Source organism: Scomber japonicus, chromosome 15 (assembly GCF_027409825.1).
Source record: "Scomber japonicus isolate fScoJap1 chromosome 15, fScoJap1.pri, whole genome shotgun sequence".
Lineage (NCBI taxonomy): Eukaryota > Metazoa > Chordata > Actinopteri > Scombriformes > Scombridae > Scomber > Scomber japonicus.
In genome coordinates, this window is record NC_070592.1 from 24377545 (window position 1) to 24403472 (window position 25928).

At 39.0% G+C, this 25928-nt stretch overlaps 2 protein-coding genes across 2 annotated transcripts; both read right to left on the bottom strand.

The window, feature by feature from the left end:
• Positions 1-93: 93 nt before the first annotated feature.
• On the bottom strand, positions 94-12901 carry cpsf1 (cleavage and polyadenylation specific factor 1). Its single transcript, XM_053334373.1, has 38 exons — positions 12774-12901; positions 11845-12010; positions 11722-11749; positions 11480-11613; positions 11304-11384; positions 11058-11209; positions 10700-10846; positions 10455-10594; positions 9994-10104; positions 9773-9866; positions 9597-9684; positions 8417-8563; positions 8281-8332; positions 8119-8192; positions 7960-8034; positions 7754-7834; positions 7326-7421; positions 7032-7211; positions 6785-6926; positions 6467-6645; positions 6155-6294; positions 5883-6063; positions 4977-5183; positions 4795-4884; positions 4560-4706; positions 4313-4465; positions 4081-4197; positions 3679-3769; positions 3083-3167; positions 2295-2436; positions 2021-2173; positions 1694-1870; positions 1290-1356; positions 1159-1206; positions 919-1074; positions 584-713; positions 353-491; positions 94-260 (listed from the first exon to the last, which is right to left on the bottom strand). Exons 2-38 carry the CDS (start codon positions 11986-11988, stop codon positions 213-215), a joined length of 4416 nt encoding a protein of 1471 aa, XP_053190348.1. The 5' UTR covers positions 11989-12010; positions 12774-12901; the 3' UTR covers positions 94-212.
• A 1264-nt stretch (positions 12902-14165) lies between these two features.
• parp10 (poly(ADP-ribose) polymerase family member 10) lies at positions 14166-21958 on the bottom strand. Its single transcript, XM_053334640.1, has 11 exons — positions 21893-21958; positions 20439-20614; positions 20064-20306; positions 19727-19957; positions 18614-19641; positions 18249-18461; positions 17025-17145; positions 15955-16887; positions 15300-15433; positions 15053-15227; positions 14166-14963 (listed from the first exon to the last, which is right to left on the bottom strand). Exons 2-11 carry the CDS (start codon positions 20611-20613, stop codon positions 14665-14667), a joined length of 3552 nt encoding a protein of 1183 aa, XP_053190615.1. The 5' UTR covers position 20614; positions 21893-21958; the 3' UTR covers positions 14166-14664.
• Between the last annotated feature and the right edge of the window lie 3970 nt (positions 21959-25928).

Here is a 25928-nt window from a genome sequence, read left to right on the forward strand (position 1 = left end):
TTACTTTCAGCTCAATATGACATTGAAAACACACACAAGCTTGTGTAATTTACTTTTGTTTTTTAATACAAAATATTCTACGAAAAACATGGTGGGCCTCTTTTTTTTGTCCAACAAGTAAGAAAAAACAAATCAGGTTTCACAAAAGAAGCAAAACATTTTCTTGATTCAGTATAAAACAGTATTTGGTGGATGACGTGGGAATGTGGCTCTCAGAAATGAGCAGTTACTCTGTCAATCTCTAGAAGGTCATCCAGGATCTAGAGAGGAGGGAAAAAATGCATTAAATGAAAAGAAAGTCTAAATAAGAAAACTATTGTCAGTGCACGCTGTCTTCTGTTAGAGTACTTACAATGTCTTGAGTGGTACCAATCTTCTTGGCTAGCTCGCTGCGCTCCATTGTGCTGAGGTACAAGTACTTGTTGAGGAGTTCTCCGTCCAGGATGTTCCGCACGGCGTTTTGCAGGCCTCGTCTGTCGCTGTGCAGCATTCTGGACAAGTGACACAAGAACATACAATCACATGTTTGAACTGTGATTTCTAACGTGACAAGTACTGTACTGGACTGTAAGCAGATGTGAACCTGAAGGCCTTTGGATTTAGACCGGCGTGATGAGGCAGCATGGTGGTGAGAGCGTTCTGCAACATCAGCAGTCGGCGGTAAGTCTTCTCCTGCATGGGGAGGAGCAAGCCAACGCCTCCATCTAGTGTTGCTGTGGAAACATAATAAATAAATAAACAGGCTTGTTAGTCCAATATTTGCAGACATTTAATAAGTTCCAGTCAATCCTGGACAAGATGCCACCTTTCGTATATTGCATTCTTCCAACCCATCTCACAGTTTGTACTGTCTTGTTCAGGTGACAAAGCTATAGTTCAAAATATCTAACATTGGAGCCACGAGTTTTGTCCACCTACCAAACCATGTGATGTGCTTGTTGTCCCAGGTCAGAGACTTTTTGCTGCCAGCGTCCAGAGCCCCTCTGCACGGCATCCGCCAGAAAGTGTTAACGTTGGCTCCAACGTTGAAGTCTGCTCGCCTCAGCAGCCGCATACCTCCCAGACTCTCTTTAGCTGCAACCACAGACCACAAAAACTAAATGAGTGATACGATTTTCATCACCTTGAGTTACATGATGTGCATCTTGTATAACTCACCCTCAGGTAAATACATGTAGACGTAGAGGTTCTTGTCTCTATCCGACACTGAAAAGAAAAGAACGATGAGAATGGAAGCAACATGTTTGTGTAATTGTGCAATTTCTTCAAAAAGGCATTTGTAAGATTACCCAAGAATCCCAGCTGGTTGTTATCCACCATGAATTCAATGCTGTAAACCTCCAAGGGCTTTGCATCCTAAAACAAGAAGACAAACCGTTCAATCCTAAAATCCCCATGAATTCTCTCCAGCTGCCAGTGCTGCTCTCTTCAAGATGAACTCCACTACATCCAGATCATCAATACTTACTTGTAAATCCTAATCAATAAACACTCCACTGTGTGCACTGCAGCCCACAGGTTACAGTCGATGTCCCTCTACACTCCAATACAACAACACTTAAGACCAAATGAGTCTCTAAACAATCAACTGCGAGGGAACAATTTAAATTCTACCAAATTTAGTCTAAATTCAATTGTAAACCAAGTCTTCCATCAGCATTGGATGAATAGTGTGTGTGTATTACTTCCTCACCCTGCTGACGAGTGACAGTGTCTTGCTCTCCTCCTGGTAGCGGAGCAGCGAGATGCTCTTCATCAAGTCGGCGGCCAAGATGAAGTTCTTGATGCTGAACATCTGGTGGATGTGGAGCTGGGTGTCGATGAAGGCCATGCCGGTCAGGTCGTTGTCCTTCAGGACCCACAGGAAGATCTGCAGGAGTACAAATTCAAGTCCATCAGACCACATTAACTATTAAGTGAGGTTGTTGCCAGAATTTCACAAATCTAATGTTACAGCTAATTCCGATCCAGTCCTATTATCATTCAGTAGTTACAGTGTGAGATATTTCTAATCTGAGACCTTCTGTCCGATGGCAGAGACCAGGTATCCGTTGCAGTGACACAGAGCCGTCACGGGACCCTTCTGCTCTTTCTCGTACAGCACTTTGAACTTGTTCTTGGTGAGGGGCTGGCCTGGCTCCGGCACAACTTCAATCACATCCAAGATCACAATCTGAATGCAAGAATCAAACGGTTAAACACCTAACACAAAACAGCCTCAGTTATCTGAGCAGAACCCTCAGGCTTTGAAGCCTTTTTTCACACAGTAGAAAAACCAGTGTGTTGCTGCTCACCCGCCCCCTGCAGGTGACCTCCTCCCCCTGCATCATGCAGGTCCCTGCTGCAATGTAGCCCTTCAGTCCGGACACTGTCTCCTGACTCCTCAGCGCCACTGTCTTCATACAGGTCACATGTTCCCACTCCTCCAGGTCGAACCTTAAAGAGACAGAACACTTATGGACGTTACATCAGGTCAACAGAAATGTTGATGTGTTCAGGATCAGTGATTTCTTACATTCACATCAACCAATAAAGCATGTGGTCTGCATCGTTGTTCAGAAAGTTTTTCGGACACAGACCTTTTCACTTCCGATGTTGGAAAGGGTTTTTGGAGTGAAAGTTTTAGACACGGTTGACCATTTTGGTTGAAGCAGACTGACACCTTTAGAACTGTCATACATGGTTCATTCAAATTTACACATTTACTTTATATTTGTATAAATTCTTACAATTATTCACCCAACATATCTGGAAGGAACACTGCATATGAGACTTTACTGATGCTCTCACAGTTGAAATAAATGAACCAAAAACAGTTTACCCTCACTGGAATGAAGGAAAGCAGCAATGTGACACCAAAGTAATTGTCTGGATTGTTGGATAAATGACCCAAGGTTTTCAATTAAACTCCACATTTCTCTAAAAGCAGCATGAAGCCCCCAGTGAGACGAAAGAAAATGAGAAAAAAACCAGCCATGAGCTCATGTGGACCTCTTTATTCCCGGCTGCTTAATCTCTATTAAAAACAAGGCGGCCCTATTGATTTTTCGAACTGCACTGTTGTTGTGCGATATATAATTACCGTGTGTTTGGAATGGCCTCCCAGCTGACCGGAGAAATGAGCTGGATGGAGAATTTGTCCTGCTGAGGATTAATGTAACGTTCATCTGCGGGGGTGACAGAGGACAAACAACGGTTATTACCATCCTGACAATGTTAACTCTCAGCCAGGCGTGCTAAGACTGTAGAGAAGTGAAATGACAGGTGACAAATGGTTTTATATCATTAATTACTTGCAAATTGTTATACAAATTTGTATATGTTATTTTTTTTAGTTCAGCAGTAAATTAGTGAACTGAATGAATAAATGACTAAGTAATTAAAAGTAGATCTGCAACAATTACTTGATTAGTTGCCAACATTAAATTAATTGTATTAAGTGATTTTTCAAGAAAAAAAGTAGTATTAGTATTGTACCGTATAGTTTAGTATCGTACTGTATCATATCATAACCAATATCATAATTTAAGAATGATTCCAATAATTCAAAACAACACATCTAGAACATGATGGCTGGTGTTGATAAAGGGACACTTTAGATCATCCGATAAGGCTGTGGAGGTCCATCAGACAAAAAAATGTGCAAACGAAAGGGGTGTGTGTGTGTTCATGTCTGACCTCGTTCTATGATTTCAAACTCCTTCTCCTCTCCAGTCATCCTGGGAATGCGGGTGCAGAGCTCTTTCACACTAGTGCACACAGCATACACCTGAAAAAAGCCAAAAAATCACAGAGAAAAGCTTCACATCAAAGTCTAATCTCTTCAAAGTCACCCTGATTGATTCTTTTCTCCCTCCTCGCAGTAAGAAAAACTTTAAGTCCGGAGAGCTTTCATCTCTAACTTATCAAAGCTGCCTGGTCGATATGCTTTTATTTTGCATCGCGTTATAAGATTGGAGGAGTATGTGTGTGTGTGTGTGTTTGAGTGCAGGAGACGTGTTTAAGTTTGAATTTGTGTCACGTTGCTTCTTTGGTGCCTCTGCTGCTGTGTGAGTAAAGTGAGAGAGGGAGGAGTCTTGCCTTGGTTTCCACATGGTAAGACACGTAGTGGACGGTGCACCTAAGTGGGATTTTTCTCACTGGCCAGGGGGCATCGTAGGACAGATATGTGGGCAGGACACTGATCCTCAGCTCTCCCTGTGAGGAAATACACACATTTCATTATAAATCTGTGTTCTGTGTCAGCTCAAGACATGAAAGCAAGAAGAAACTGGAGTCCAAACATCGATATTATCTTGTGTTCTCTGTTTACCTGTTTGTTGAAGTAGAGGAAACCTTTGGGACAGTTGATGTTATGGAAAGGGGAGAAAGACTCGATGGCGCCGTCGATGGTCATGGGGTGAAGCCTCATGGCTCCCCGAGAGGTGACCAGCATCCAGTGAGGAGAAGGTCCGCAGATGAACACCTGAGACAATGAGGAAAAGTGGAAAAATGACATGAATGCAGAAGAATGTTAAAGTTCTTCCAGCATTGATGTTAGGGGTTGGGGACTCTCTTACCCCCGAGTATCCAGAGATGTCCTCGAAGTATCTGAATCTAGCAATCCGACTTTTTGCAACTGAACTCTCGTCCGAGACGCCGCTCTCTGCCTTCTTATCTTTCTTCACCTTTGTTTTCTTTTCTCTGTAGTTAATGTTGTGGGGCACCTGTGTGGAGTAAAGTACAAGCAATCAAGATCAACTACATCCACACCTCATTTGATTTAATCCACCTCAAATCAGTCTTATTTCTTACTTTTTTGAAGCGCACTTTCAAGTTGTTCTGAGGTTGCTGTTGATCATAAGAGAAAGCTTCGTAGATCAGAAGCTCCTGTTCTACGTGGACCTTGAAAACAAGAGCACATAAATGTTTATTCGTCTTTGTACCAGGTTTTACAAAACATTTATCTGGTCAATGAACGTCAGGAAAAAACACACCAGTAAATATGGTCTGCTGCGATTGTTGCCGAGCGAGACCAAAGCCACCTCCTTGACTAATGGGATCTCTCCCTGTCGTGTCACTTCCTCTTTTTTCCCGTCCCCTTGTGTTGCTGATTGGCCAGAGGAGCTGTCAACCAGCACTCTCTGACCGACGGGGAAGTTCTTCACCAGGAACACCAATCTCCAGTCTGGCAGCTGGTAAATCTGTCAACGTCGAAACAACATTAATATGCATTATGTCACCAGTTAACTAGGGCTGCAACTAACGACTATTTTGATAGTCGACTAGTCATCGACTATTGAAACGATTAGTCGACTAATCGGATCAGTGGTTCTAGCTTGTAACGCCCGGATGAATTCCCCTTCAGTGGCCTCCATATATTTATATGTATATATATATATATATATATATATATATATATTTATATATATATATATAGATCAATAGATAGAAATAACAGCCATAAATACCAAAATGATATACAATCATGAATACAAAAAATTGTATTTCTTGTATATACATATAAGTAACTTATTTTAATTATTACAAATTATAACATATTGCTAATAAAAGTAAACTGCACAAATCCTATATCACCTATACAGATCAATATTACCATCCTCTAGCAGTGTCAACTAAGAGTCAAGACTAAACCAGTTCACAAGACTGATTTTACATTATTCTTAATGATTTTACTCACAGTTGAGTTAAGTAATGCTGTGGTGTGTATTGTTCACGTGCTTTTGTTTGTTACTGCTGGAGTTCTCCGCTCCACAAAACACGAAAGACACACCTGATGACGTAACCGACAATTAAATTAGTCGGCGACTAATTTTGTCATTGATTTTTGTCAACTAATCGTTGCACCCCTACAGTTAACTGATCTTATGTAAACTCCATACCTCCATTACACCGTTTTCCCTGATGATCATACACCAGTGGCTAGGTTCTGTTTTGCTGGAACTTCCTTCACTTCCGGACAGCGCCTGTGTTGCCGAATTGCGGCCCATTTCATCCTTTGCATGTGCTGCGCTGGCATTGGAGTCTCCATACAACATTTCCTCCTCATCATCCACTGTGTTACTACAAAACATTCCAAAAATCAATTTATGAATAAATACAGGGGGTGACTGTTGGTTGTTTCTTTTAGAGAGGAAAGGCTGTGAAGTCTAACCTGAGATCGTGGATGATGGTCTCTGCTTCAGACTGACCCCTGACCATCGTGTCCTCTTTGATGGAGCAGCTCACTTTGTTTTCTGTGGTGAACATGCCGCTCACGTCTCTGTAGGCGCACAGCGTGATCACGCGGGATTGCTGATGAGATGAGAGGTTCATTAGACAATTGTGAGGCTGTTCATTCGCATGAAGCCGAGAATCAAAGTGTATCTATCTGGCAAAAGCAGCCACTTATGCGTAATAGCTTGAGTTTGGCCAGCAGGGGGCATGCTCGTCAAATGAAAACTCTCTAACAGCTTGCTTTACTCACAGTGGGGATCTGTGGTTTCTGCAGAGCAAGCCGGTGTGTCTTCCCCATGTATGTGTCAGTCTTCAACACAAACATGGTGACCACTCCTTCTGCAGTCATGATGACCACGAAAGGGTCCGCCACAGAGCAATGCACTATGGGAGAGCCCAGGTCCACGGGGATGAAGTGGAGCTGTGTCACTGAAAGCAGGATTGATAAGCAAATGTCAGTGAGTCAGGTGGATAAAGATAAAGATAGATATACATTCATTCATATTACTTTCTGTTGTTGTCACAACCATATTTTAAGGTAAAATAATTACAAGGAGATTTCTTTTACCTCCTTCCAGCAGCCGGATGCCCATTGGGGAGACTTGAATGATGTATTTGTTGTCACCAATGTTTCCAGCGAACACTGTGGGACCCTGGGTGGCAAAACCACTGGTGTCCAGCTCCATGATCTCCTGACCAGTCTGAAGGATCTACAGTAAAACACAGAGAGGTGGTTGAGTTTTATCTTGCAGTGTTAAAGGGGTTTTCAACAAGATAGCACAGTTCAATATCACAAAACACAAGCATTTTCCTACCATGGTTGAATCCTCTCTGCTCAGAATAAGAAAGCCGTGCTTCTTTGTATCATCCTCCAGAGGAGGTTCTGTCTTCTCCTCCTCCCCCTCTTTCTCCTTCTCCTCGTCTTTTTCTCCCTCTTCACCATCCTCACCAGTCTCTGTCTCTCCCCCGTCCTCTGACTCGTCGGTTTTCACAGCCTGGGAAGAGAGCGAGAAACGTCTAACTATACATTTTTAAAAAAGAAAAGGAAAAAAGTGGTCACAATAAAAGAGTAGAAATGGTGACGTGAGTAAGGCAGAAACAAACTGTACTTTTTTGTCTTCCTTGACCTCGCTTGAGATGACTGTCCACATGTCGTGGCAGCCTGGCAACTCAAACGTGGTGACTACTTGGGGTCTGATGCTTCTCTGGTGACAGAACAGAAACAAACAGTCCAAACACAGTGCTACATGTTCAGAATGCTTTGCAGAATTGTGTATAAAACCCCGCAACATGCTGGAGCTACAAATTTCAGCAGTTTTGTATAAGCTAAGTCAGCTTGTGTCTGGGGTGTTTACAGGCTACTCCGTCGTTCTCTGAGGCAGCCCTGGTAGACCCAGAATTGACTATAGCACCGTCACTGGACTTGTGGCAGACGGCCCTTGCGACCACAGGTTTTAGGACGGTGCAGTAACATTTATCATGCATACAGATATCCATGCACTAAACAGCAGAAAAAACTAAAATGAGGAGGAGTTACCTGAAGTACAGACAATGCACCATTCTTGCCGAAGCCAGAACACACCACGACCTCCAGATCAGGCTCGGGGTTGCTCTGGAACTGTGGATAAGAGGAAATCAAAGGCAGGAACATTAAAATACAATTCCCTGCTAAAGCATGTTGGAAAAAATATAAAGCAATGATCAATCTACAGAGACTATGGGAGGCGTTTTAAATGCTTGTACCTCTTCAGACAAGAAGGCAGGTTCACCCATGGAGGCGTTTGCACATGGTCCGATGTTCAGTATGCTGTCACACACCTGTAAGAAAAGAATGGGAAAGACATTCAACAAAGATGCACGATGGGCATAGACAAAAAAAAGGAATATAGATTTGTTTTATACCTCAAAGGAGTATGTGGCGAGCTGGGTGCCTGACTGGGCCTCACTTCCATACACTTCTATCTCATCCACCTCATCTGTCAAACCAAAGACGTCAGGTTTAAACACAGATTGGCATCGCACTAGTGGATCAAACACACACATTAATATTAAACTGGAACATACCGGTCCAGTTGGTGGACGATTCTACTCGCTTCTTTTTGCTTGGTGGTTCCTCCTGGAATTCATTAACGAAGATTTAGTATGAACACTATTTTTGTGTTTTTTTGTTTTTTGTTTTTTAACACAAACACAACATTACCGGTTTCTCTTTGTCTTTCTCTTCCTTGTCCTGCTTTTCTTTGCCCTCCTCTGGCAGGGTCTCCTGCAGTTTCTCGGTGTACTTCAGCAGCAGGGAGTTTCCGAGGCGGGAACCCAGGAAAAGGTAGCCAGGCTCCATTGTTACCATCTGGTGGAGGAAAACACAGATATGCAAAGGTCACATACATGGTGCCCAAATACCATATTATCTCCAATATTAGAAAATTGCCCTACATTTTAAAAATAAGAAACACTTAATAGAAAACCAACTTTTCAATCATCACTTATGACCCACTAGAAGTGTGTGGTGGTGTCTGTATCTGTAGAGACTGCTTGTATTTTCTAATTATTTTGCTGTGTTCAGCTTTGTGAATTAATCAATTCATAACACTATTGCTGCATAGTATACTTTAATAAGTAATTATAATATAAGCAATATAACTCCAACTTTTGGCTAGCTTTCGAAGGGTTCAGAACGATTTTCCAACATTTTTCAAACATTCTGACCCTTTAAAGCTTCACCATTCAGTGACACCAGTAATTCATGGTTGCTTGACAGATGATGTGGTCCCTGCTCTGCTGTACAGACGTTAGGAGATGCTTTCTACTTGTTTTACTCTGTGGCAGCAGAACATATTACAAGTCATGTGACTCTCCTCTCAAGTGAAAGGACCGGTTCATATCTTATCTTATCATATCTTAAAACAAGACACAGCAGTTTCTGTTGGACAAATCAGGTTTATTCTAGCACCAAATTCCTGCTTTGCATTACTTTCCCTCTGTGACAGCAAATTCGACCTTATAATATCTTCATCTTAGCCTCACAATGCTGTCTTACATGGAACAGGGACTGTGGATTTTGTCTCCCAATACTTACAATGTAATTGCTTTGGGAAGGGATCTGATTGCTGCTAGTATGAACAGGAGGAAATATTACAGTGACTAATAACACTTTCAATGTACATATGGACATGTCAGTACTGTTTTAAGATAGACTTGAAAAATGGGAATCTATCCCTTAATCTAGACTAACAAAACTGAGCTGGTCTATTCTAGCCAATGTGTTGTTATAATGTAATCCTGTTTTAATGTAACAGATGTTGTAAGCATGTAATTGCATTGCCCTTGAATATAATACACCTCCCTCAGAGGTTTTACCTCTGTGCTGAGAATAAACTTACGCAGGTTGTGAGGACACTGGCAGCTGCTTTGTCAAAGTGGAAAGCTCGGACACTCCTCATGCCATCAGTAATGAGAGTCAACACGTAACTGCAAGACACCAAGACAAGAGTCAGCAAAGATTCATAAACTGCAATTAGGGTTCATGCACATTCTGGAAGTAACGACAATGACTCACATTTCTCCTCCCTTCAAAGAGATGACCATCTTGTCGTAGGCGATGAAGTCAGACTGGGAACAGTCCAGTGTGATCTTTACTTCCTCCTGTACACCTGGATAGCCAAAACACATGATCCAATGATGTGTGTTACAAACTATCAAATAGTATCTGATCTAATATATTAAAGATACAAGGACAGGTGTGTGTTTGGCAAAGGCAATGGTGTCGTGTGTGCTTACGCAGAGGGAACGCTGTGGTCCCGGTTGTCTGAGAATTGAGAGACACTCCATACGGTGGGACACTCTGGTTCAGATACAGCAGTGAATTCACAGCAAACACCACCACACCACCTGAAGAGATTAGGGGAGTGTTTAGCACTCAAATAAGCTGCAATAATGAACAGTGATGGTGCGTTCCATTTGTACTCGGAAGTCAGAATTTCTGAGTTCCCAGTTGGAAATTTAGAATGCCCATGAAGTTGGATAACCAACTCAAAAGGTCGGAAGAAGAACTACAACTGGTTTTCTGACTTCTTGAACTGGAACATTTCAGAGACATCATCGAGATGTCATTCCCAACGCTGACATCCAACTTCCAACATAAATGTAATGCAGCATTAAAAAAGGGACATGTTCCCAGATTCAATGTATTAATCATTTGGGTTTATAAGAAGTGACAAAAGAGAATTCTCTAAGCTCACCAATGGGTTTGGGAACTGCCATGACCTGTGTACAGTCAAAAGGCAGATTACTCAGAGACCAGATGACAGGATGAACCTTCTGCATGATGTTGAGAGAGATGGCGACGATGCTACAAGTGTCCTGACGTACAGCCACACGCCTAGCATGGTGGAAAAAACAAAAAAAACAAGTTGAATGTTAAATGCTCAGACTTAAATATGAAGACATAAAGTTGCCATTCCAGCTGGTTGTGCTGTGGACTGACCCAGGCCACGTCTGGTTGGGCTCAAACAGGATGAGTAGTGTGGGCTCGTAGTAGCCGTGGAGGAACTTCATGTCGATGATGTTTAACAGCTTCTCGTCCAGCTCGCGAACATCAATGATGTAGCTGGGCAGGAAGCTGGATTTTGGGCTGTAGATGAGATTCATAGACAGTGTTGTATTCATCATGGCCACACAACTTTCAATTGCTTTCATAGCAGCAGTGTAAAAGGGGGAAAGTCTAAAGAGGCAGTTCAGTATCACTATCAAATGCTAAAATAGATGGATGAAATTCTCAAGCCATGAACAAAATCAAGTTTAGACGTTTTAATACAAGTTAATGAACAGAACAGTGGACATACCCTTCTCCGACTCCACCCTCCTGTTCATCTGTTAGCGTGTCCTTCCGGAACGGCAACACCACCAGTCGTGTGCCATAAATGAGCATTACAGCGCAGCGGTTCTCTGGATCTACACGGACAATGGGAATATGTACATTCTGTACAAAGCCATCCTTAAAGTTGAGAAAGAGTGCAAATTAATTCAATGGTTAATTTCACTCGTGCATGAGTTTGTACATATTAACTGCACTATTGTTTTTCCCTTACTCTGAGCTCAGGCTCTTCAAAATAATGAAGAGACAGCGTCTTGAGGTCATGTGTGCCGGGGTCGTACTCCACTACAGACAACTGGTGAGAGAACACACACACACACCCAAAGATCAGCTGAAAACCATATTTTAGTTTAAATTATTTTAGGGAGTGGACAGGTTAGACAATGATACCTTTGCATCTTTGAAACTGAGAAGCAGTGCATCTCTGCTCGCTCCAACAAGCTGCACACTGGCCATGGACATAACATTGCCGAAGAGAGAAAAAGATGCCACCTGCTCCAGCTTCTCCTTACGAGGTTTGCCATCTATAGGAGGAAAACAAAGAGATAAGTCTCACAACAAAATCACTCATTAAAGTTTCTATCATGTATTTAAAGCAAAGCATACACTTCAATTAAGATGTCTGGACATACCTGAGGGTTTGTCTGCCTTTGATGAACTCTGAAACAATAACACGCATGTTACATTTATCACATGAAGCCTTTTTGTGTTTATATTTTAATGCTCGACACAAAGATGCAAAGAGCTGCAGTTACCTCAACATCGTGGATTATCCTGTAGACAAACAGTTGAGACGTTCCCGCGACAATCAAATTCTTCTCCTTACTGGAAATGAAGTTGCAGTAGACAGAAAACTCCACTGCTGTGGGCGTGTGGGCTTGTCTGTGTACAGCATACATCCTGGTGGGCTGATCTCAGCATCTGATAGGTAAGAACATCCATATCAAATCCACTTTTAACATTGCTTCAATTAAGACACATACAATGAACCAAACTATTTATAACCCAGAAGTATTTTTCTTTTCAAAGTAAACTGGGGTTAACAGTGTAAACTGGCAAGCATTCTTCACATATGGCTAAAAGTGAACGGTAAGGTGGATAGTTTATGTGCCGAATTAGAGATTGGGTCACCACCCTATCAAAATGTGTGTCCTATATTTTGAAAATAAGTCTAGTTGCTCACATATAGGGTAAACATCCTATTTTGTGGTGACTGCTTAATGTTACCGAAATAATAGCTACCTAGAAACGGTACAGTGTACCACATTAATAGCGTAAAGATAGTATAATTCTAGCAAGTGTCTTAATCTCTTTGAAGTAGTTTTGACGCAGATGTTCAATGCTGTAAGAAAGTGGCTGTTACTTCACTTCATGCTATTCATGTGCTAAATAACCGCTAGCTAAGTTACCATATACTTTACCTAAGGCAGCGTGACACTTAGGACGCAGGATAACTAGCTTAAGAGTCAGACATACAGCTTTCTTTATGAAACAAGCAAGGAGAATTAGTCCAGTCTTCTTGTTGTTGTGACTTGTAGGTGTCATAAGCTGGGTAACCTTAGCATTGATAGCGGCGTGCTAATGTTCCTAATTGTACTTAGCGTGTTAGCTAGCATGGTACAGCGCCTGCACCAGCCTCTGCACCTCTGTTTGAGCAAATTATGAATGAAACTTGCCAACGTACCTATGTCAAAAACGTTATCACAGTTTTTTGCTTTATTGGTTCTTCTCCTGTTCACATTTAGGAAGTCATATTTTGTGGGTCACTAAGGAATTAGCTGCTATGGTTATGTTGTGGCTGCGTTAGTCTTCGTCGTTGTTTCTTTTTCAGGCGGGCTAACTGCTTCTAGATGTGTTGCTGCCCCCAACAGGTCAAACTCTTAATACAACTTGGGAGCATTAAATTCTTTTTTAAAATCAGAAGCTGACATCGGTATAGTCTCAGGAAATACCATAATCAAACAAATTATTTGAATATACATCAAGTTTATTCCTTTATTCAACACAAAATGCTCAAGATAAATAATTTTTTCAAAACAAAAATCTTCATAAAAGAGGGTGCAGGTCCACCAGGTTTAATTGCTGCAATTAAGGGACATTTTAAGGCCAAAATATACAGAAATGATCGTTAATGATTATAAATTTGTACCATTCTCTGTTGGAGTCTACAATTCTACATATAACTGAAAACAACTTACTTTTTTAATACAGTTTAGATGTACCTGTTTTCTAAAGCTAAATTCCAGGGGACCTTTAAAACTTAAAGCTTTGTTCACACATTATGGTTGTGCTTTAGGTTTTTTTTGTTGTTGTTACAATTTAGAGTTTGTGTGGAAAAATGTCACATCAAAATGGACTAAATTACAACAGTAGTTAAACAAGCCTAGTACAGTTTTACATTTACAGCTGAATTATACCTTTGGCTTGCTGTGTTCAATAACCCACCAGTTTCCTAGGCAAATAGAGCAAAATAGGTGTTGAACCCTAGATCAAATTTGCTTGAAGCTCACCAATGATAGATGTCCAAAAATTTCACCCGAAACACTTAATGGTTTCTCATTTTAAGCTTTATTTTTCATAAAAATAACCATAATGGTCTTTCTTAAGACTGCAAATGCTTGTTTTCTAAAAACAAAGAAAAAAACACAAAAAAAACAATTATTTTACAATAATTGTAATAAGGTACATACATAATCATGATCAAAATAATAAGAACATTTCTGTAAATACATCCCCAGACAGTAGTCATAACCAAACCAAAGAGATGTATTTCATTATGAGAAATGATTCAGAAACAGATAGTTAATCAATGATGATGTCCCCAGATTATACAAGCTGTGTTCTCTGCACTGAGTAAGCAATAAGGAAAGTGTAAGATGACAGTCAAGACCTATCACATGCTTTTTGCACATTGTAAGATTTAATTAACAGATTATTTTATTTTTATTAAAATAACAATACACATCGCTCTAAAGTGCACAGTAGATGTGATAGATATGCAAAAAAAATTAGCTACATTAATATTAAGGATCATTTTAGTTATTTTCAGGCTGTGCTTGTTATCACAATGATCATTTCTTTCTTTGCTGTTGAACAGTGGATCTGGGACTGCTGCTTTTCCAACATAACCAGTAGTTTACTCTAACTACATTCAGGGCAAGGAAAAAAAAACCTTAAACAACTGAACCCAAAAGCAAAATACTAGGAAAATGATTGACTGCAAAATGTTAACATTACGGTAATTTCATACAGGTAATTGGTGTTAGGCAACAATTAATCTAGCACTGTCAACTACTAGTTGTATATATATTGACATCAATACAATTTCAGTGTACAATGTTTTTTGTTTTTCTTGATCATACTTGACTAAATTGACAAACTGAAAGTAGAGCAACTGATGACACAATGTTGATCAGAAACAATACAGTGAAATAAAAATACCAAATTTAGACAATAACACATTAGCCCTTTTAAAAGTCAAATGCACTTTTTTAAAAATCATGGCAGAATCATCAGACAAAAGCAGTCCTTTCCTTCAAATCTCACTGTCAACAATTGACCAATGATCCGTTCACTCAGCGATGGATTCTCTGGCATGTAATGAGATATTCTGGAAATGCCTGTGTGTCGTTAAAGGTGACAAACATTGACGGCTTGGTAATGTCGTCTGTCACACTGTCGTATCTGAGGGGAATATCACCAGTCTCCTTCAGTGGGGCCGTCTTCATTGAATGGCAGCCTTTGGTGTAGTCTCCTGTTAGGACTTTCGACACGAAAATAAACTTGTATCCATCTGCATTTGGGGGTGAGTACTGATCCTGGACGGACAGTGCAGAGTTGACAGCAAAATACACACCCTGGCCATAGACGGTGGCTGTGTGGAGAAACCAATACGTTAAAAATCGATACTTAAAATGAGACAAATTGAGTACAAGTAAATAGAAGTGGTTTATAAAAACAAACCGTTCTTTCCACAGAAGCTTCTGTTGAATCCATGGATGCAAATTTCTTTCACACTCGTCTCACTAGTGCCATGGTAGAGTGTCCGTTCAATTTCTGGATACTCGGCTCGCTGCAGAACGCTTGCCTTCTTTAGCTTGTATTGATTGTACAGCAATCGATTCATTAACTTCTCCACCTGGGGAAAAATGTCATGTTATTACAGATAAACCAAATAAATAGTTGCGTAAAATGTAGATTTTGTTTTTACCTGTATGATTCTAATCTTGCTGTGGTATTCTTGTATGGTCTCATAGAAATTCTTCACCACGTTCTGAAATTCATCAGATTCCTCATCGACTCTGGTTGCTTCAGGCATGTTTGATAGCAGAGAGTATTCCTCTTCTGTCAATAAATGATTTAGTTTTAATGAACAGATATTTGAGATACAGAGTCCCACATTGTGTAGTAAAAGATTACCAGAGCAGCCAAAACTTCAACTAAATACATTGTTAAATAATCTTATCAAATGCGTAAAATTTAGCTAAAAATCGGAACACATTTGTTTTCTATTGCCTATTTTCCTCATGCATCAGTGGAGCAACTGAGGATTTGTGTCTAATTATCTTAGCCAACACTAATAGTTAGCTAGCTAACCCTACAGAGAAGCTTTTACTTCAGCTGACATTATGAGAGGCAAAACAGTCTGAGTCCAAGACCTCAGTGGTGCTGATAAAGACTAAATAATGTTTTGAAGATAGAAACATGGTGCCAGAGACTTTTGATTAACTTTTTTTAAATGTTCAGTTTCCCGCTCAAAAGGTTGTATTGAGTTATATTTTTGACTTGTCTGATTACCTTTTCCTACATTTTGTCAGTTTCTTGCTCCATCATTCTGCACTAGAACACTTTAAAGTTTCCTTTACCTGCTACATCCTCATCCAGTTCTCCCAAATTAAGCAACTTCCTGGAGATTTTCGCAGATTTCCCTGATGCTATGTTGTGTTCCTGCATCTTTTCAAAGCTGATCATGTGGGGCTGATTGTCAAGCAAAATATCAATGTCCTTTAGTTTCATCCTCCAAGCATTCTCGATAAACACTATAGCATCAGGTGAATAAGGAGTTTTGTCTGAGGAATCTGGGTCATGCTGCACCCACTCGATAGTCCTCAGGATTTCCCGGTCCATTACCCAATTGGGGATTTTCTCCAGCAGCAGCTTGACATCACAGATCGCTCCATTAACATAGTCCTTGAAGCCAGAAACACTTATTATGTTGCCTAGAACTTGAATCTCGACTGCGTGCTTCCTTTTTATCAAGTCTAGACACTTCTTGTGGTACCCGGACATGTTCTTCAAGCATCTGTGCTCCAGTTTCTCCTCGACCTGCCTCTGAGAGACCTTCTTCCCAAAAGCTATGTCCACCCGAATCAGGTCACAGTTGTAACCTGCAACCACAAATATCTGGATTGTGTTGGCTGCCTTGATAGTGTCCTCTAAGGAAATACTGCTTCTCCTCTCCAGTTGATCAACCTGGGGGGTCTTGTCAGCACTACCAGAGGAGCGTTCATCTTGGATCATTTTCTTAGACAACGCCAAGGCTTTTTGCAGCTGTTCCTCCTCATTCTCCATGGACCATTGGCTTGACTCCATAGAGTACTGGATGGCTAAAGACAGTTGGGCTTCTTCTTCCATGTTTCCCAGACCCTGATCACTCAGTGGGAGTAACCCATTCGTAGTAGTCCCTGCAGCTAAAGGCTGGGGAGCACCAACAGCTGCCACATCAGAGTTCTGGTCTGACAGGCTTGTTGGTTCCTCTGCTGTGTACAGGTCCACATCCTCCACGTCATCCTGTGGGTCTGAATTGGACACATTCTTTTTAAGTCTTTCATCAATGACTGAGACAATTTTCTTTGCCTCCTCTAAAAAGGCCTGCAAAGACATTAACAGATTACATAAAAACATGAAAAAAAATATTGAGGAAAGAAGATAATACCTCTGTCTGCAGCTCCATCTGTTTGCATTGACTCTGATTTTAACTCCTGTGGGGAATCATCCATTGACACGTTCTGGAATTTTTTATAGGACATCATCTTCCATGCAGTATCAAAAATGTCCTGAAATTACAAATAAAATGTTTTTATTGAAACAGAATGGTAGATTTGTATTATTGGACATTTACATGTTAATTAGCCAATCGTGCTGTACAGCACAATAATAATTACTTTATTTTCTTTTTGTACCATACCAGTGGTTTGCATAATTTAGCCCATTAATAACTAATGACTTCACTTAAGTTAACAATTGCGTTTTAGTACTTATTTTTGTGAGACTACTTTAACCGAGTAATAGAATTATTTCGTTTGTTGTGCTGCATGACAGGTCAAAAACCTTTGGTGAACTTGCAAGGTGTTGCTGAAACAAAGGCAGAATGACAATTATCTATGGTAATTGCTTTTAAACCCAGAGTGTTTACCTGAGTGGCTCACTATGCATGTTGTCTGTAAGCTTCTGTTTATTCAGGCTTTCAGGCTATCCAGCTTTATATAGCAATACTGAGCCATTAAAGGAATAGTTAAATAAATATGCTTATGCTAATTATTTCTTGCTTTCGTTCTCTTGGTAAGAAGTCTCTTGGTCGGCATTAAAAGGCTGACATTTCAGATGTTATAATTCATATTCACCAACAAGGAAATGTTTCAACAGTCCTCATATGGGGACTGTATTATCACTGAAATTTATTTATTGTGACAAAAATAAAAGCAAACTTTCAAGTATTCTACGTTGATATTCATAACATACAGAGACTGTAGGTCAATAAGTGCATTTATCAATCTTAATAATTGGTATGCTCTGGAAAAGTATATTCTGTACATTCAGAATGAAGGGTATATAATTGTTCTTGTATATATGTGATCATTGAACTGAGTCTGATAACAAAGCAAGCAAGTACAGCTGAGAATATGTGAAGCTATAACATTCAGCAGACAAGACTTTTTCAAAATCATAGTGAGCATTTGTTTTTTTAATAGGAAAATGGAGCATTCAATTCTGCTTTCTGGACACTGGTGAAGTCCACTTCAGGCTATATGCTGTTTCCAAGCTTGCCACGATGGAATGAATGGATGATAGATTGGTATAAGTGGCCAACTGTGGGGGAGTGTAGAAATAACAATCTTCCTACATAAAATTGCATATTGCTTCAAGAACATTACATTACCTGGTGTGGCAGAGGTTCCCAGGGCTTTTGCTTTGGGGTAATGTAGACCTGAAACTTTGTTTCCATCTCTTTGAAGATGCTCTTGCACTCTTGATCTTCAAGGAAGCGGATCACTCCTGGAGCGTTAACTGTGATGGTTCTGGTGCACAGAGAGGATACCACACCTTGCAGCACTTCTTCAGCCATTTGGCAAGCTGCAGCATGGCCATGGATCTATCAGGTACATTCAAAAATACATTAAATAATTATTTGAGATCTCAGAAACATTGATTAATACAATACCAGAAATTAACAACATCAAACATTCAGTCACCTCTGCCCTCAAAGATCTCTGTTTCTACATGTAATACCAATGTACCACATACCTTTAACCCACAGATGTCCCCTGCTTCTAATGGAAAAATAGATACTTGGCTCATGTCAGCCAACAGCTGATGACAATGGATCTGGATGTATTTCAGGATGGGTGGCATCATGGAGATGACAGTCTCCCTTTCGATGGGTGTAGAGAGAAATGCCACGATAGCAGTCTGCTTCTCACTCTCCATCCCTTTCAGAGTCAACACATCTATACTTCCTTCTTTCTCTGACACAGAGGAGAAACCCAGAGCCTGATGAAACTCAGTCCATTCTCTGCAATATAACGTGCACTCATTCTCCATGTCCACCGGTATGCTGAAGCGACTGGGTTGGGATTTCAAAAAGCTACATGCTTGGTTAGCCAAGTCCTGGGATATTGATGTTACCACCACATTACAGTCTGATACAGTGTACACAGAGAGCCCATCTTGATTGATAGTTTGAAGTAGTCGGTCTTTTACATCTTTTCTCGAAAGGAGCTGAGCTTTTTCTGGCTCAAGGGTAAACTGAACCTCTGCTAGAGTGGTAAAAAAATCCAAGATGGTGTGTTTTATCTGCTCTGATATTTGTCTGTCATGTCCAGCAATGTGGACACCATCATCTCTGATTTGGATAGCGAAATTAGGGTGAGTCTTTTTAATGTCTTGTAGAGGAGTGCCATGTTGAAACATATAAAGTTTTGCTGGGTCAGTTATCGCAATATGGCTTGATAGTATCTGTATATCTGTGTCCTCCGTTTGATCCTCCATGGCTTCCTCTGTAACCTCCTCAACCGCCTCAGCAGCAGCAGCAATAGGTTCTGAGGTCGTCTGAGAGAAGTCAGAGTGGTTGTTAGCACTGGCCACACTGGGAGAACTGGTCTGCATTTGAATATCACTCATGTCGTCAGAGTTTCTCTCAGTCATGTCTTTGCTCCTGGTTTCAGAGTTTGACAATGGTTCCGTTTCTGCAGGTTGAAGAAAGTCGAAGTACGGCTTCACTACAAGTTCAGCATCGTCCAGTTTGTGCGGTTGATCCAGAACTAGGTCCACAGCTGTTCATAGAAAGACATTTTGTTTATTAAGACAACCGACAAACAGAGCAATGAAAGAGGTTTAAAGGGTGTATACAAAACTTACATTCACATTTGACAAATGACACCTTGGCTGTACCCTCAGATAGCATGATGACGTCATTCACCTTCTGATTCCCACCTCGCTTGCTCTCAAAGTACAAAGTGAGCATATCTGAAGTTGTGCCTGGGTGCAGGTTCTCCACTAAAATTGAGTCAGTTTGCTCAATTTGTTCAAGGGTTGCCTTGGCTCCATCAAGTGACCGCCTGGAGATTCTTGCATTTAGGTTTTGTATATCTGGAAAACAAATAAACAAAAAAATGTATAACACACAATGCCATGGGGAAAAAAATCAGCTATAGCTTTTAAACACATTAGAAAAAAAAATGTGCATTTCTGATACCTTTGGTAAAGGGTTGGGTGAGGTGAATAAGGATGAGATCTCTCCCTTTTGAGGGATATAGTGTGTATTCTGACATGTTCAGCCCAAGCATGTTCTCCACATAGAGCTCTATCATCTCAATGCTGGTGCTGGGCTTGATCCCTCGCAGCAGTAGCCTGCATCGGTCCTTTGAGGCAGGCCTTCTCACGGTCAGCTCAACATTATGCAGAACATGGTGCCCTTTAGACAGCACTTGGGCTGCAGCTGTCAAAATGATCAGAAGAGAAATAACAGGTAGAATTAACATATGTTGATGAGACATTATCACACTGTTTCCATTCAGTGTCTCACATTTACAAAATATTTAACAGAAATATAGTGCATGTTGCCACTTGCCTTCAGCCTCCTCAAACACCAGCAAGGCACGATCACCATCCTTCTCCACAGAGACGAGCGGACCCCCCCCAGAACGTCGCTTGTTCTCAAAGTACAGATACAGCAGCTCCTCGTCCACTTCGTCAGGCAATGCCAGCACTTCCACTGACCTCTCCTCCTGGCTTTCGACTGGCATCCTGAAACATACAAAAACATACAGGTAGACTTTAGACAGTGTGAGTGGTTCAAACTAGTCTATGGTATTTTGTTCTAACTGCAGCAGAAAAGCCCACTTTCTGCTGTTCATCTGTGGTCACAGCTTATGCCTAAATCTATATTATCATTCCCTGCTTTCATATAAGTAAATATTTCAAGGAAAACACTTGCTTGTTCCTTGTTTCAAATGTGAGAATTTGCTTCCTTCTTCTCTGTTATATCACTGCAAATAATACAGGCCCATCAATGTTAAAATTGTCATATTTAAGAGTTTCCAATGTATACACGCATAAGAGCGCCAATACTTAAGATTATGTGCTGTATATTTGGAAAAATATTAGATTTGATTATAAAAATAATAATGACAATATAACAACAATATGAAAAAGTACATTTGGTGAAAATATATGGCCCCAAACCTGCTCAGTCCTACACTTGAACTTTATATTATATATTATTTACTTATTATATACGTATTTACTAATTATACTAATAAACTGTAACATACTTAGATACAAAGTTTCTAGACTATACCAAGAGCTGTTAAACTGAAAGTGTTAAACTGTTCTCAATTTACGAGATGGTGTTGCTTTAATTTAACCTATTATGAAACTTTATAAAGTATATTTCTGGTTAATACTTAAACATGGTATTTAAAATCTTAAACATGGTAAAGACTTTTTATGCTCACTTTGAATTCATTGAATTTGAGTATCTCAGTCAATGTTTGCTACTGATAAGATATTCACACAAGTAAGTTAAAATTACAATAGTCTTACTTATCTTCGAGCACTTTGAACAAAACAAACATTTCTGTCTGATATATATGACAGAAGCTCTTGTGACTTGACGTACTAGTGGACAGAAAAGTGACATGATGAGACTGTCATAATGTTTATGGCCTACAGTAAGTTATATGTTACAGGAAGCTAACTTAGGCCTTTACAACAGCTGAAATGTTTCAGGACCGAAATGTAATGTTAGGTGTTTATTATTTGAGAGAAGACGTCTTCGTATCAGCTTTCCAAATAGAGTCAGTGTAGCATGGTTTGACATGTTTTAATAGTGCGTAGTTTACCTGAACTTCGTGTTTGCACTGACATTTTGCTATACGAGAAAGTGAAACCAGAATCTGCTGTTGCTCTGTTTACGTACTAACGTTGGCCTTTTTTTTACCACGAACGTTTCTCACTATGGCGACAAAAAGAGCGAATACATTTCAACGACGAATTTATACCGTTTTTGGAGCACTTACTTACCTTGGCTACGAAAGAGACATTTGGTCAAAACACAGCCCAGGCGGCTTCAACCGGAGACAGACTCGGAGGACTTCCTTGTTGTACCGCTTATTGAACAGTAGGTGGCGTCAAGAGCTGCTGAGCTGCCCGTGTTAAAGGGGAAGCACCGCGCTCAGTTTCAATGAACTGGAAACCAATACTTAATTATGAAAAACAAAATAAGAGTCTGTTTATTCATTTTACTGGGAACATGTCACATCCATAAATCCATACACCGTTTGAACTTTTCATAATTTAATATAGAAAGTGTTTTATGTATATGTTGAGTCTAATGAACAATAAGAAATGTGAACACAATGTTAGTATGCAAGAGCTGTTTTTAAGGAATCTAATTTCATTGTTTGACATTATGTTGCTATTATATAGCCTATATATTTTTTTATTTTCATTTTTGCAATGTATTAACCAAGTGAAAGTGAAGTCATGCCTCATATTTTGTTTTTATTTCATTATGATGCCTAAGTGTTTTCTGTTATTGTCTTAATGTCGCACATATGGTATTAAAACGTTTTATTCTAAAAAATAAAGAGAAACTGCACTAGTGTAGTAGTGTAAATATATCAATTTATTATATTATATGTAATACGATTTATAAATATCATCCATTAGTACTATTAAATATATAGCTTTTTGAGCAGGATGTGTATGTTACACAGTAGGCCTACTACCTACTGTATGTATTTAAAGAAGCTTATTTATTATATGTATTTAAGTACTTCTTGCACTCTTACACATCTTTCAACTACTTATATCGTGTTTTAAAACACTGTTTTACCTGTATGTATGTATTTATCTTTTTTTCTCCTTCTTGCTTGTTTATAAAAGTAATGTGTTAACTTACAGAGTAGTACCTGCATGTTTAACCCAGGCATACAAAGCTGATTCTGATTATAATATACAATATATTATATATCCAGTACCAGTCAAATGTTTGAACACACATTCTCATTCTCGTGAATGGGAAGGTGTGTACTGTATATATATATTTGAACATTTTACAGAAAACAATCTTAGCAAAAGGTTCATTAAGTATATGTATTTATTATTTCTTAGTTTTTAAGCTGCTGGACAGCTAATAAATTGCCCTCAACTGCTGTGTCCAAAGTCAAGCATGAACTTTGAATCTGATTATATGATATAAAAGTTCTCCTGCTGATTGCCTTGATTTACCTTCACTGTTTGACAGCTGCCTTGGACTTATCTTAAAGTATTTTAATTCCATACTTCTTTGTACTTCTGCTCCACTTCACACAAGAGAGAATATGTGTGTTTAAAAATTCATTTTACATGTACTCATTTACTTTTTGCAGATTGGGTTCTTACACACTTATATACTTATTTCTTTTTTTTCATTATCCAAAGGTGTTAATAAGCTTAAAACATGATACACTGTAGATTAAACTACACAATAGTATATAAAGAAACCTTGACCTGCTACCACATTCAAATCATTGACTTGCATTTTACATGTTCATACATCCATAATAGCAACACTCTTTAAGGTGTTTCATTTTAATGACATACTTTTCCTTTTGATATTGTGAGCATATGTTTCTAATGCTCTTATTTAATGGTTTGTTAAAGAAATCTCATTGCAGGACATTTATTTGGAATGAATTATTTTTATATTGTGGTACAACTCAATACTGCTGTTTGAACACAGTAGCATTGCAAGCATCTGAACAACTGTTAAGTATTTTATAAAAGTTATGAATCTGTTTTCTGTGTTTCATAACTGACTGTAATAGATGTGAAATCTGAAAGAACTGCTGTATAATGGCATTGTTACAGACAGGAGTGAATGAGGCTCTATTGCACTTATACTCACATTGTGTGACTCACATAAACGCCATTTCATCAGCTGACCACAGTGAGCACGTTAACCTTTACTGTGGCCAATAACTGATTTATAGTGGGAATGCAATGGAAGCAGCATGGACTACATATTTAATATTGTAATAAGTGGGTACAGCATACTGATCAGATAATAATTTGAATGGAATGTATATTGTACATAATAGTTAAGGTATAAATACAATGTCTGGGAGCCTAATAGACTTCCATACATTATAACCTACAGCCTATTATTATGATCAGTTTTCCATATTGAGTGGAGTTTGTACTAAGAATACACTTAGACTGAATGAAACTAAATGAAACGTTATAAGCTGATTGGTTAGTGTGCCTTACTAAGTATTTTAAAATAGTTACAGTAATGGTTTTAACTGCAGCTTTAAAGCATCATATAACTCGTAATAACTGATACAATTGTGCTCAGGTACAGATGATCAGTGTGCAATACTGAGCATTAGATATTTGACTGAAGTGTGTATATGCTGGCTGAGGTATAAATAGAGTAAGCAGACTCAGCACAGTTCAATGCACTCTATATTTCATTACTTTTCCATGTCATTATAATGAGCTTATACATAGATAATGATTGTGCCAAACAGAGTATTTTGAAATTTTAATATAGCATGTATTGTGCATAAAGGATGGGCTGTAAATGCAAGGGGAGTGAATATGACTCCATAGCCTTTAATATATTCTATAGCTCATCATTGTGAGTGTGAACAGGCTTTCAGATATGCTGACACAAAACCAATTACTATACTGTCTAGAATTTTCAAGAAAGTTTGTGCCTTGATACAAAAATAATGTGTCATGTTTTATTGATGCAAAAAAATAATAATTAAAAGGTAAAACCTATTATTAAAACTGTAAAACGTATTCATAAAGTGTGACTACTGATTAAACAATGCCTGAATCAGCAAGGTTAATTATAATCATTAGTGAAAATGGACAGGTTTCTCCCACAGTGACCAGAAACTGTCTGTACTGTGAAGTCAAGCTGTGAGAGGGCAAAAGCAAAGACAGTCAGCATGTAGCAGTACTCTGATCCAGGTCTTCAGGAAGAAATCACTTCACATTAAATCATATTATTCATCCTTACATACTGTTCAGGTCAAATTTGACCCGTTTTGATGTTCGACGGCTGTAAAAACACTTAAAATGGCCCAAAATTCACAACATAAAAATATCTTAAAATGTTATACTTTTTATAGCTACTACACATTTTTGTGCATTGAGATTGTTCAAGATCAAATTTGACCTATATCTATTGACATGGCTTTTTGTAAAATGAATAGTTAATAGTTTTAATAAGATAGTAGTTATGAACATTTCTTTTTATGATGTAGCAGTAAAGACTGATGGCTCTAATGGTTATACAATAAACCCCATAATTCCATTAGGTTCTTGTCATTTTCAGTGACCCGTATCTATTGACATGGCTTTTTGTTAAATTAATATTTAATAGTTGTAATAAGACACTATGATATTATGAAGATTTCTTTTTATGATGTAGCAGTGAAGACTGATGGTTCTAATGGTTATACAATAAACCCCACAGTCCCATAAAAGCCTTGTAATTTTCAGTTTCAATAAAATACCTTTAAATAATTATTGCTATGTTATAATACATTTTCATGTCTTAGGTAAAATAGGACATGATATTGTGTGATAGTAGCTATTTTCTCCAAAAACTACATTATACACTAATAATAGGAAGGAATCATTTTAATCAAGGTTTAATCACCCATTTATTCATCAGTCAGATTGGCTATTGATGCACTCTAAAGAGATCTGTGGTTCAAAATTTGGTATTGACACTTTATATGAGGGGGTTCTTAGACCAGGTCTAAATTGACCCAGAACATACTGTGAAGGTGTATAATATGAACAGTATGTAAGGGTGAGAAAACACTCTTTTAAACTATACAAAATAGGTTTCCTGATATCACCCTTTACACTGTATTTTAAAGTTTAAAAATCTGATGAATATTTATGAAGAAAAACAGAAACAGGAGAACGAAGTTCAAAGTTGTTGCCATGAAACATGAAATCCGCAATTCTTTCAGAAACAACCATTAAACTGTCTGGGATCACTGAAATGTCATTCGATTCAGATTCAGATTCAGATTCAGATTCAGCTTTA

What these genes read in the sequence shown, in the direction of transcription:
- cpsf1 (XM_053334373.1), bottom strand. Translation starts at nt 11,988, where the DNA reads ATGTATGCTGTACACAGACAAGCCCACACGCCCACAGCAGTGGAGTTT. An exon ending in GGATAATCCACGATGTTGAG is followed by an intron (nt 11,750 to 11,844) that starts GTAACTGCAGCT and finishes TTATTGTTTCAG; the next exon opens with AGTTCATCAAAGGCAGACAA. An exon ending in GCAGAGAGGATTCAACCATG is followed by an intron (nt 6,927 to 7,031) that starts GTAGGAAAATGC and finishes GTTTTACTGTAG; the next exon opens with ATCCTTCAGACTGGTCAGGA.
- parp10 (XM_053334640.1), bottom strand. Translation starts at nt 20,613, where the DNA reads ATGCCAGTCGAAAGCCAGGAGGAGAGGTCAGTGGAAGTGCTGGCATTG. An exon ending in GGGAACCTCTGCCACACCAG is followed by an intron (nt 17,146 to 18,248) that starts GTAATGTAATGT and finishes TTGTAATTTCAG; the next exon opens with GACATTTTTGATACTGCATG. An exon ending in AAGCTTCTGTGGAAAGAACG is followed by an intron (nt 14,964 to 15,052) that starts GTTTGTTTTTAT and finishes TTCTCCACACAG; the next exon opens with CCACCGTCTATGGCCAGGGT.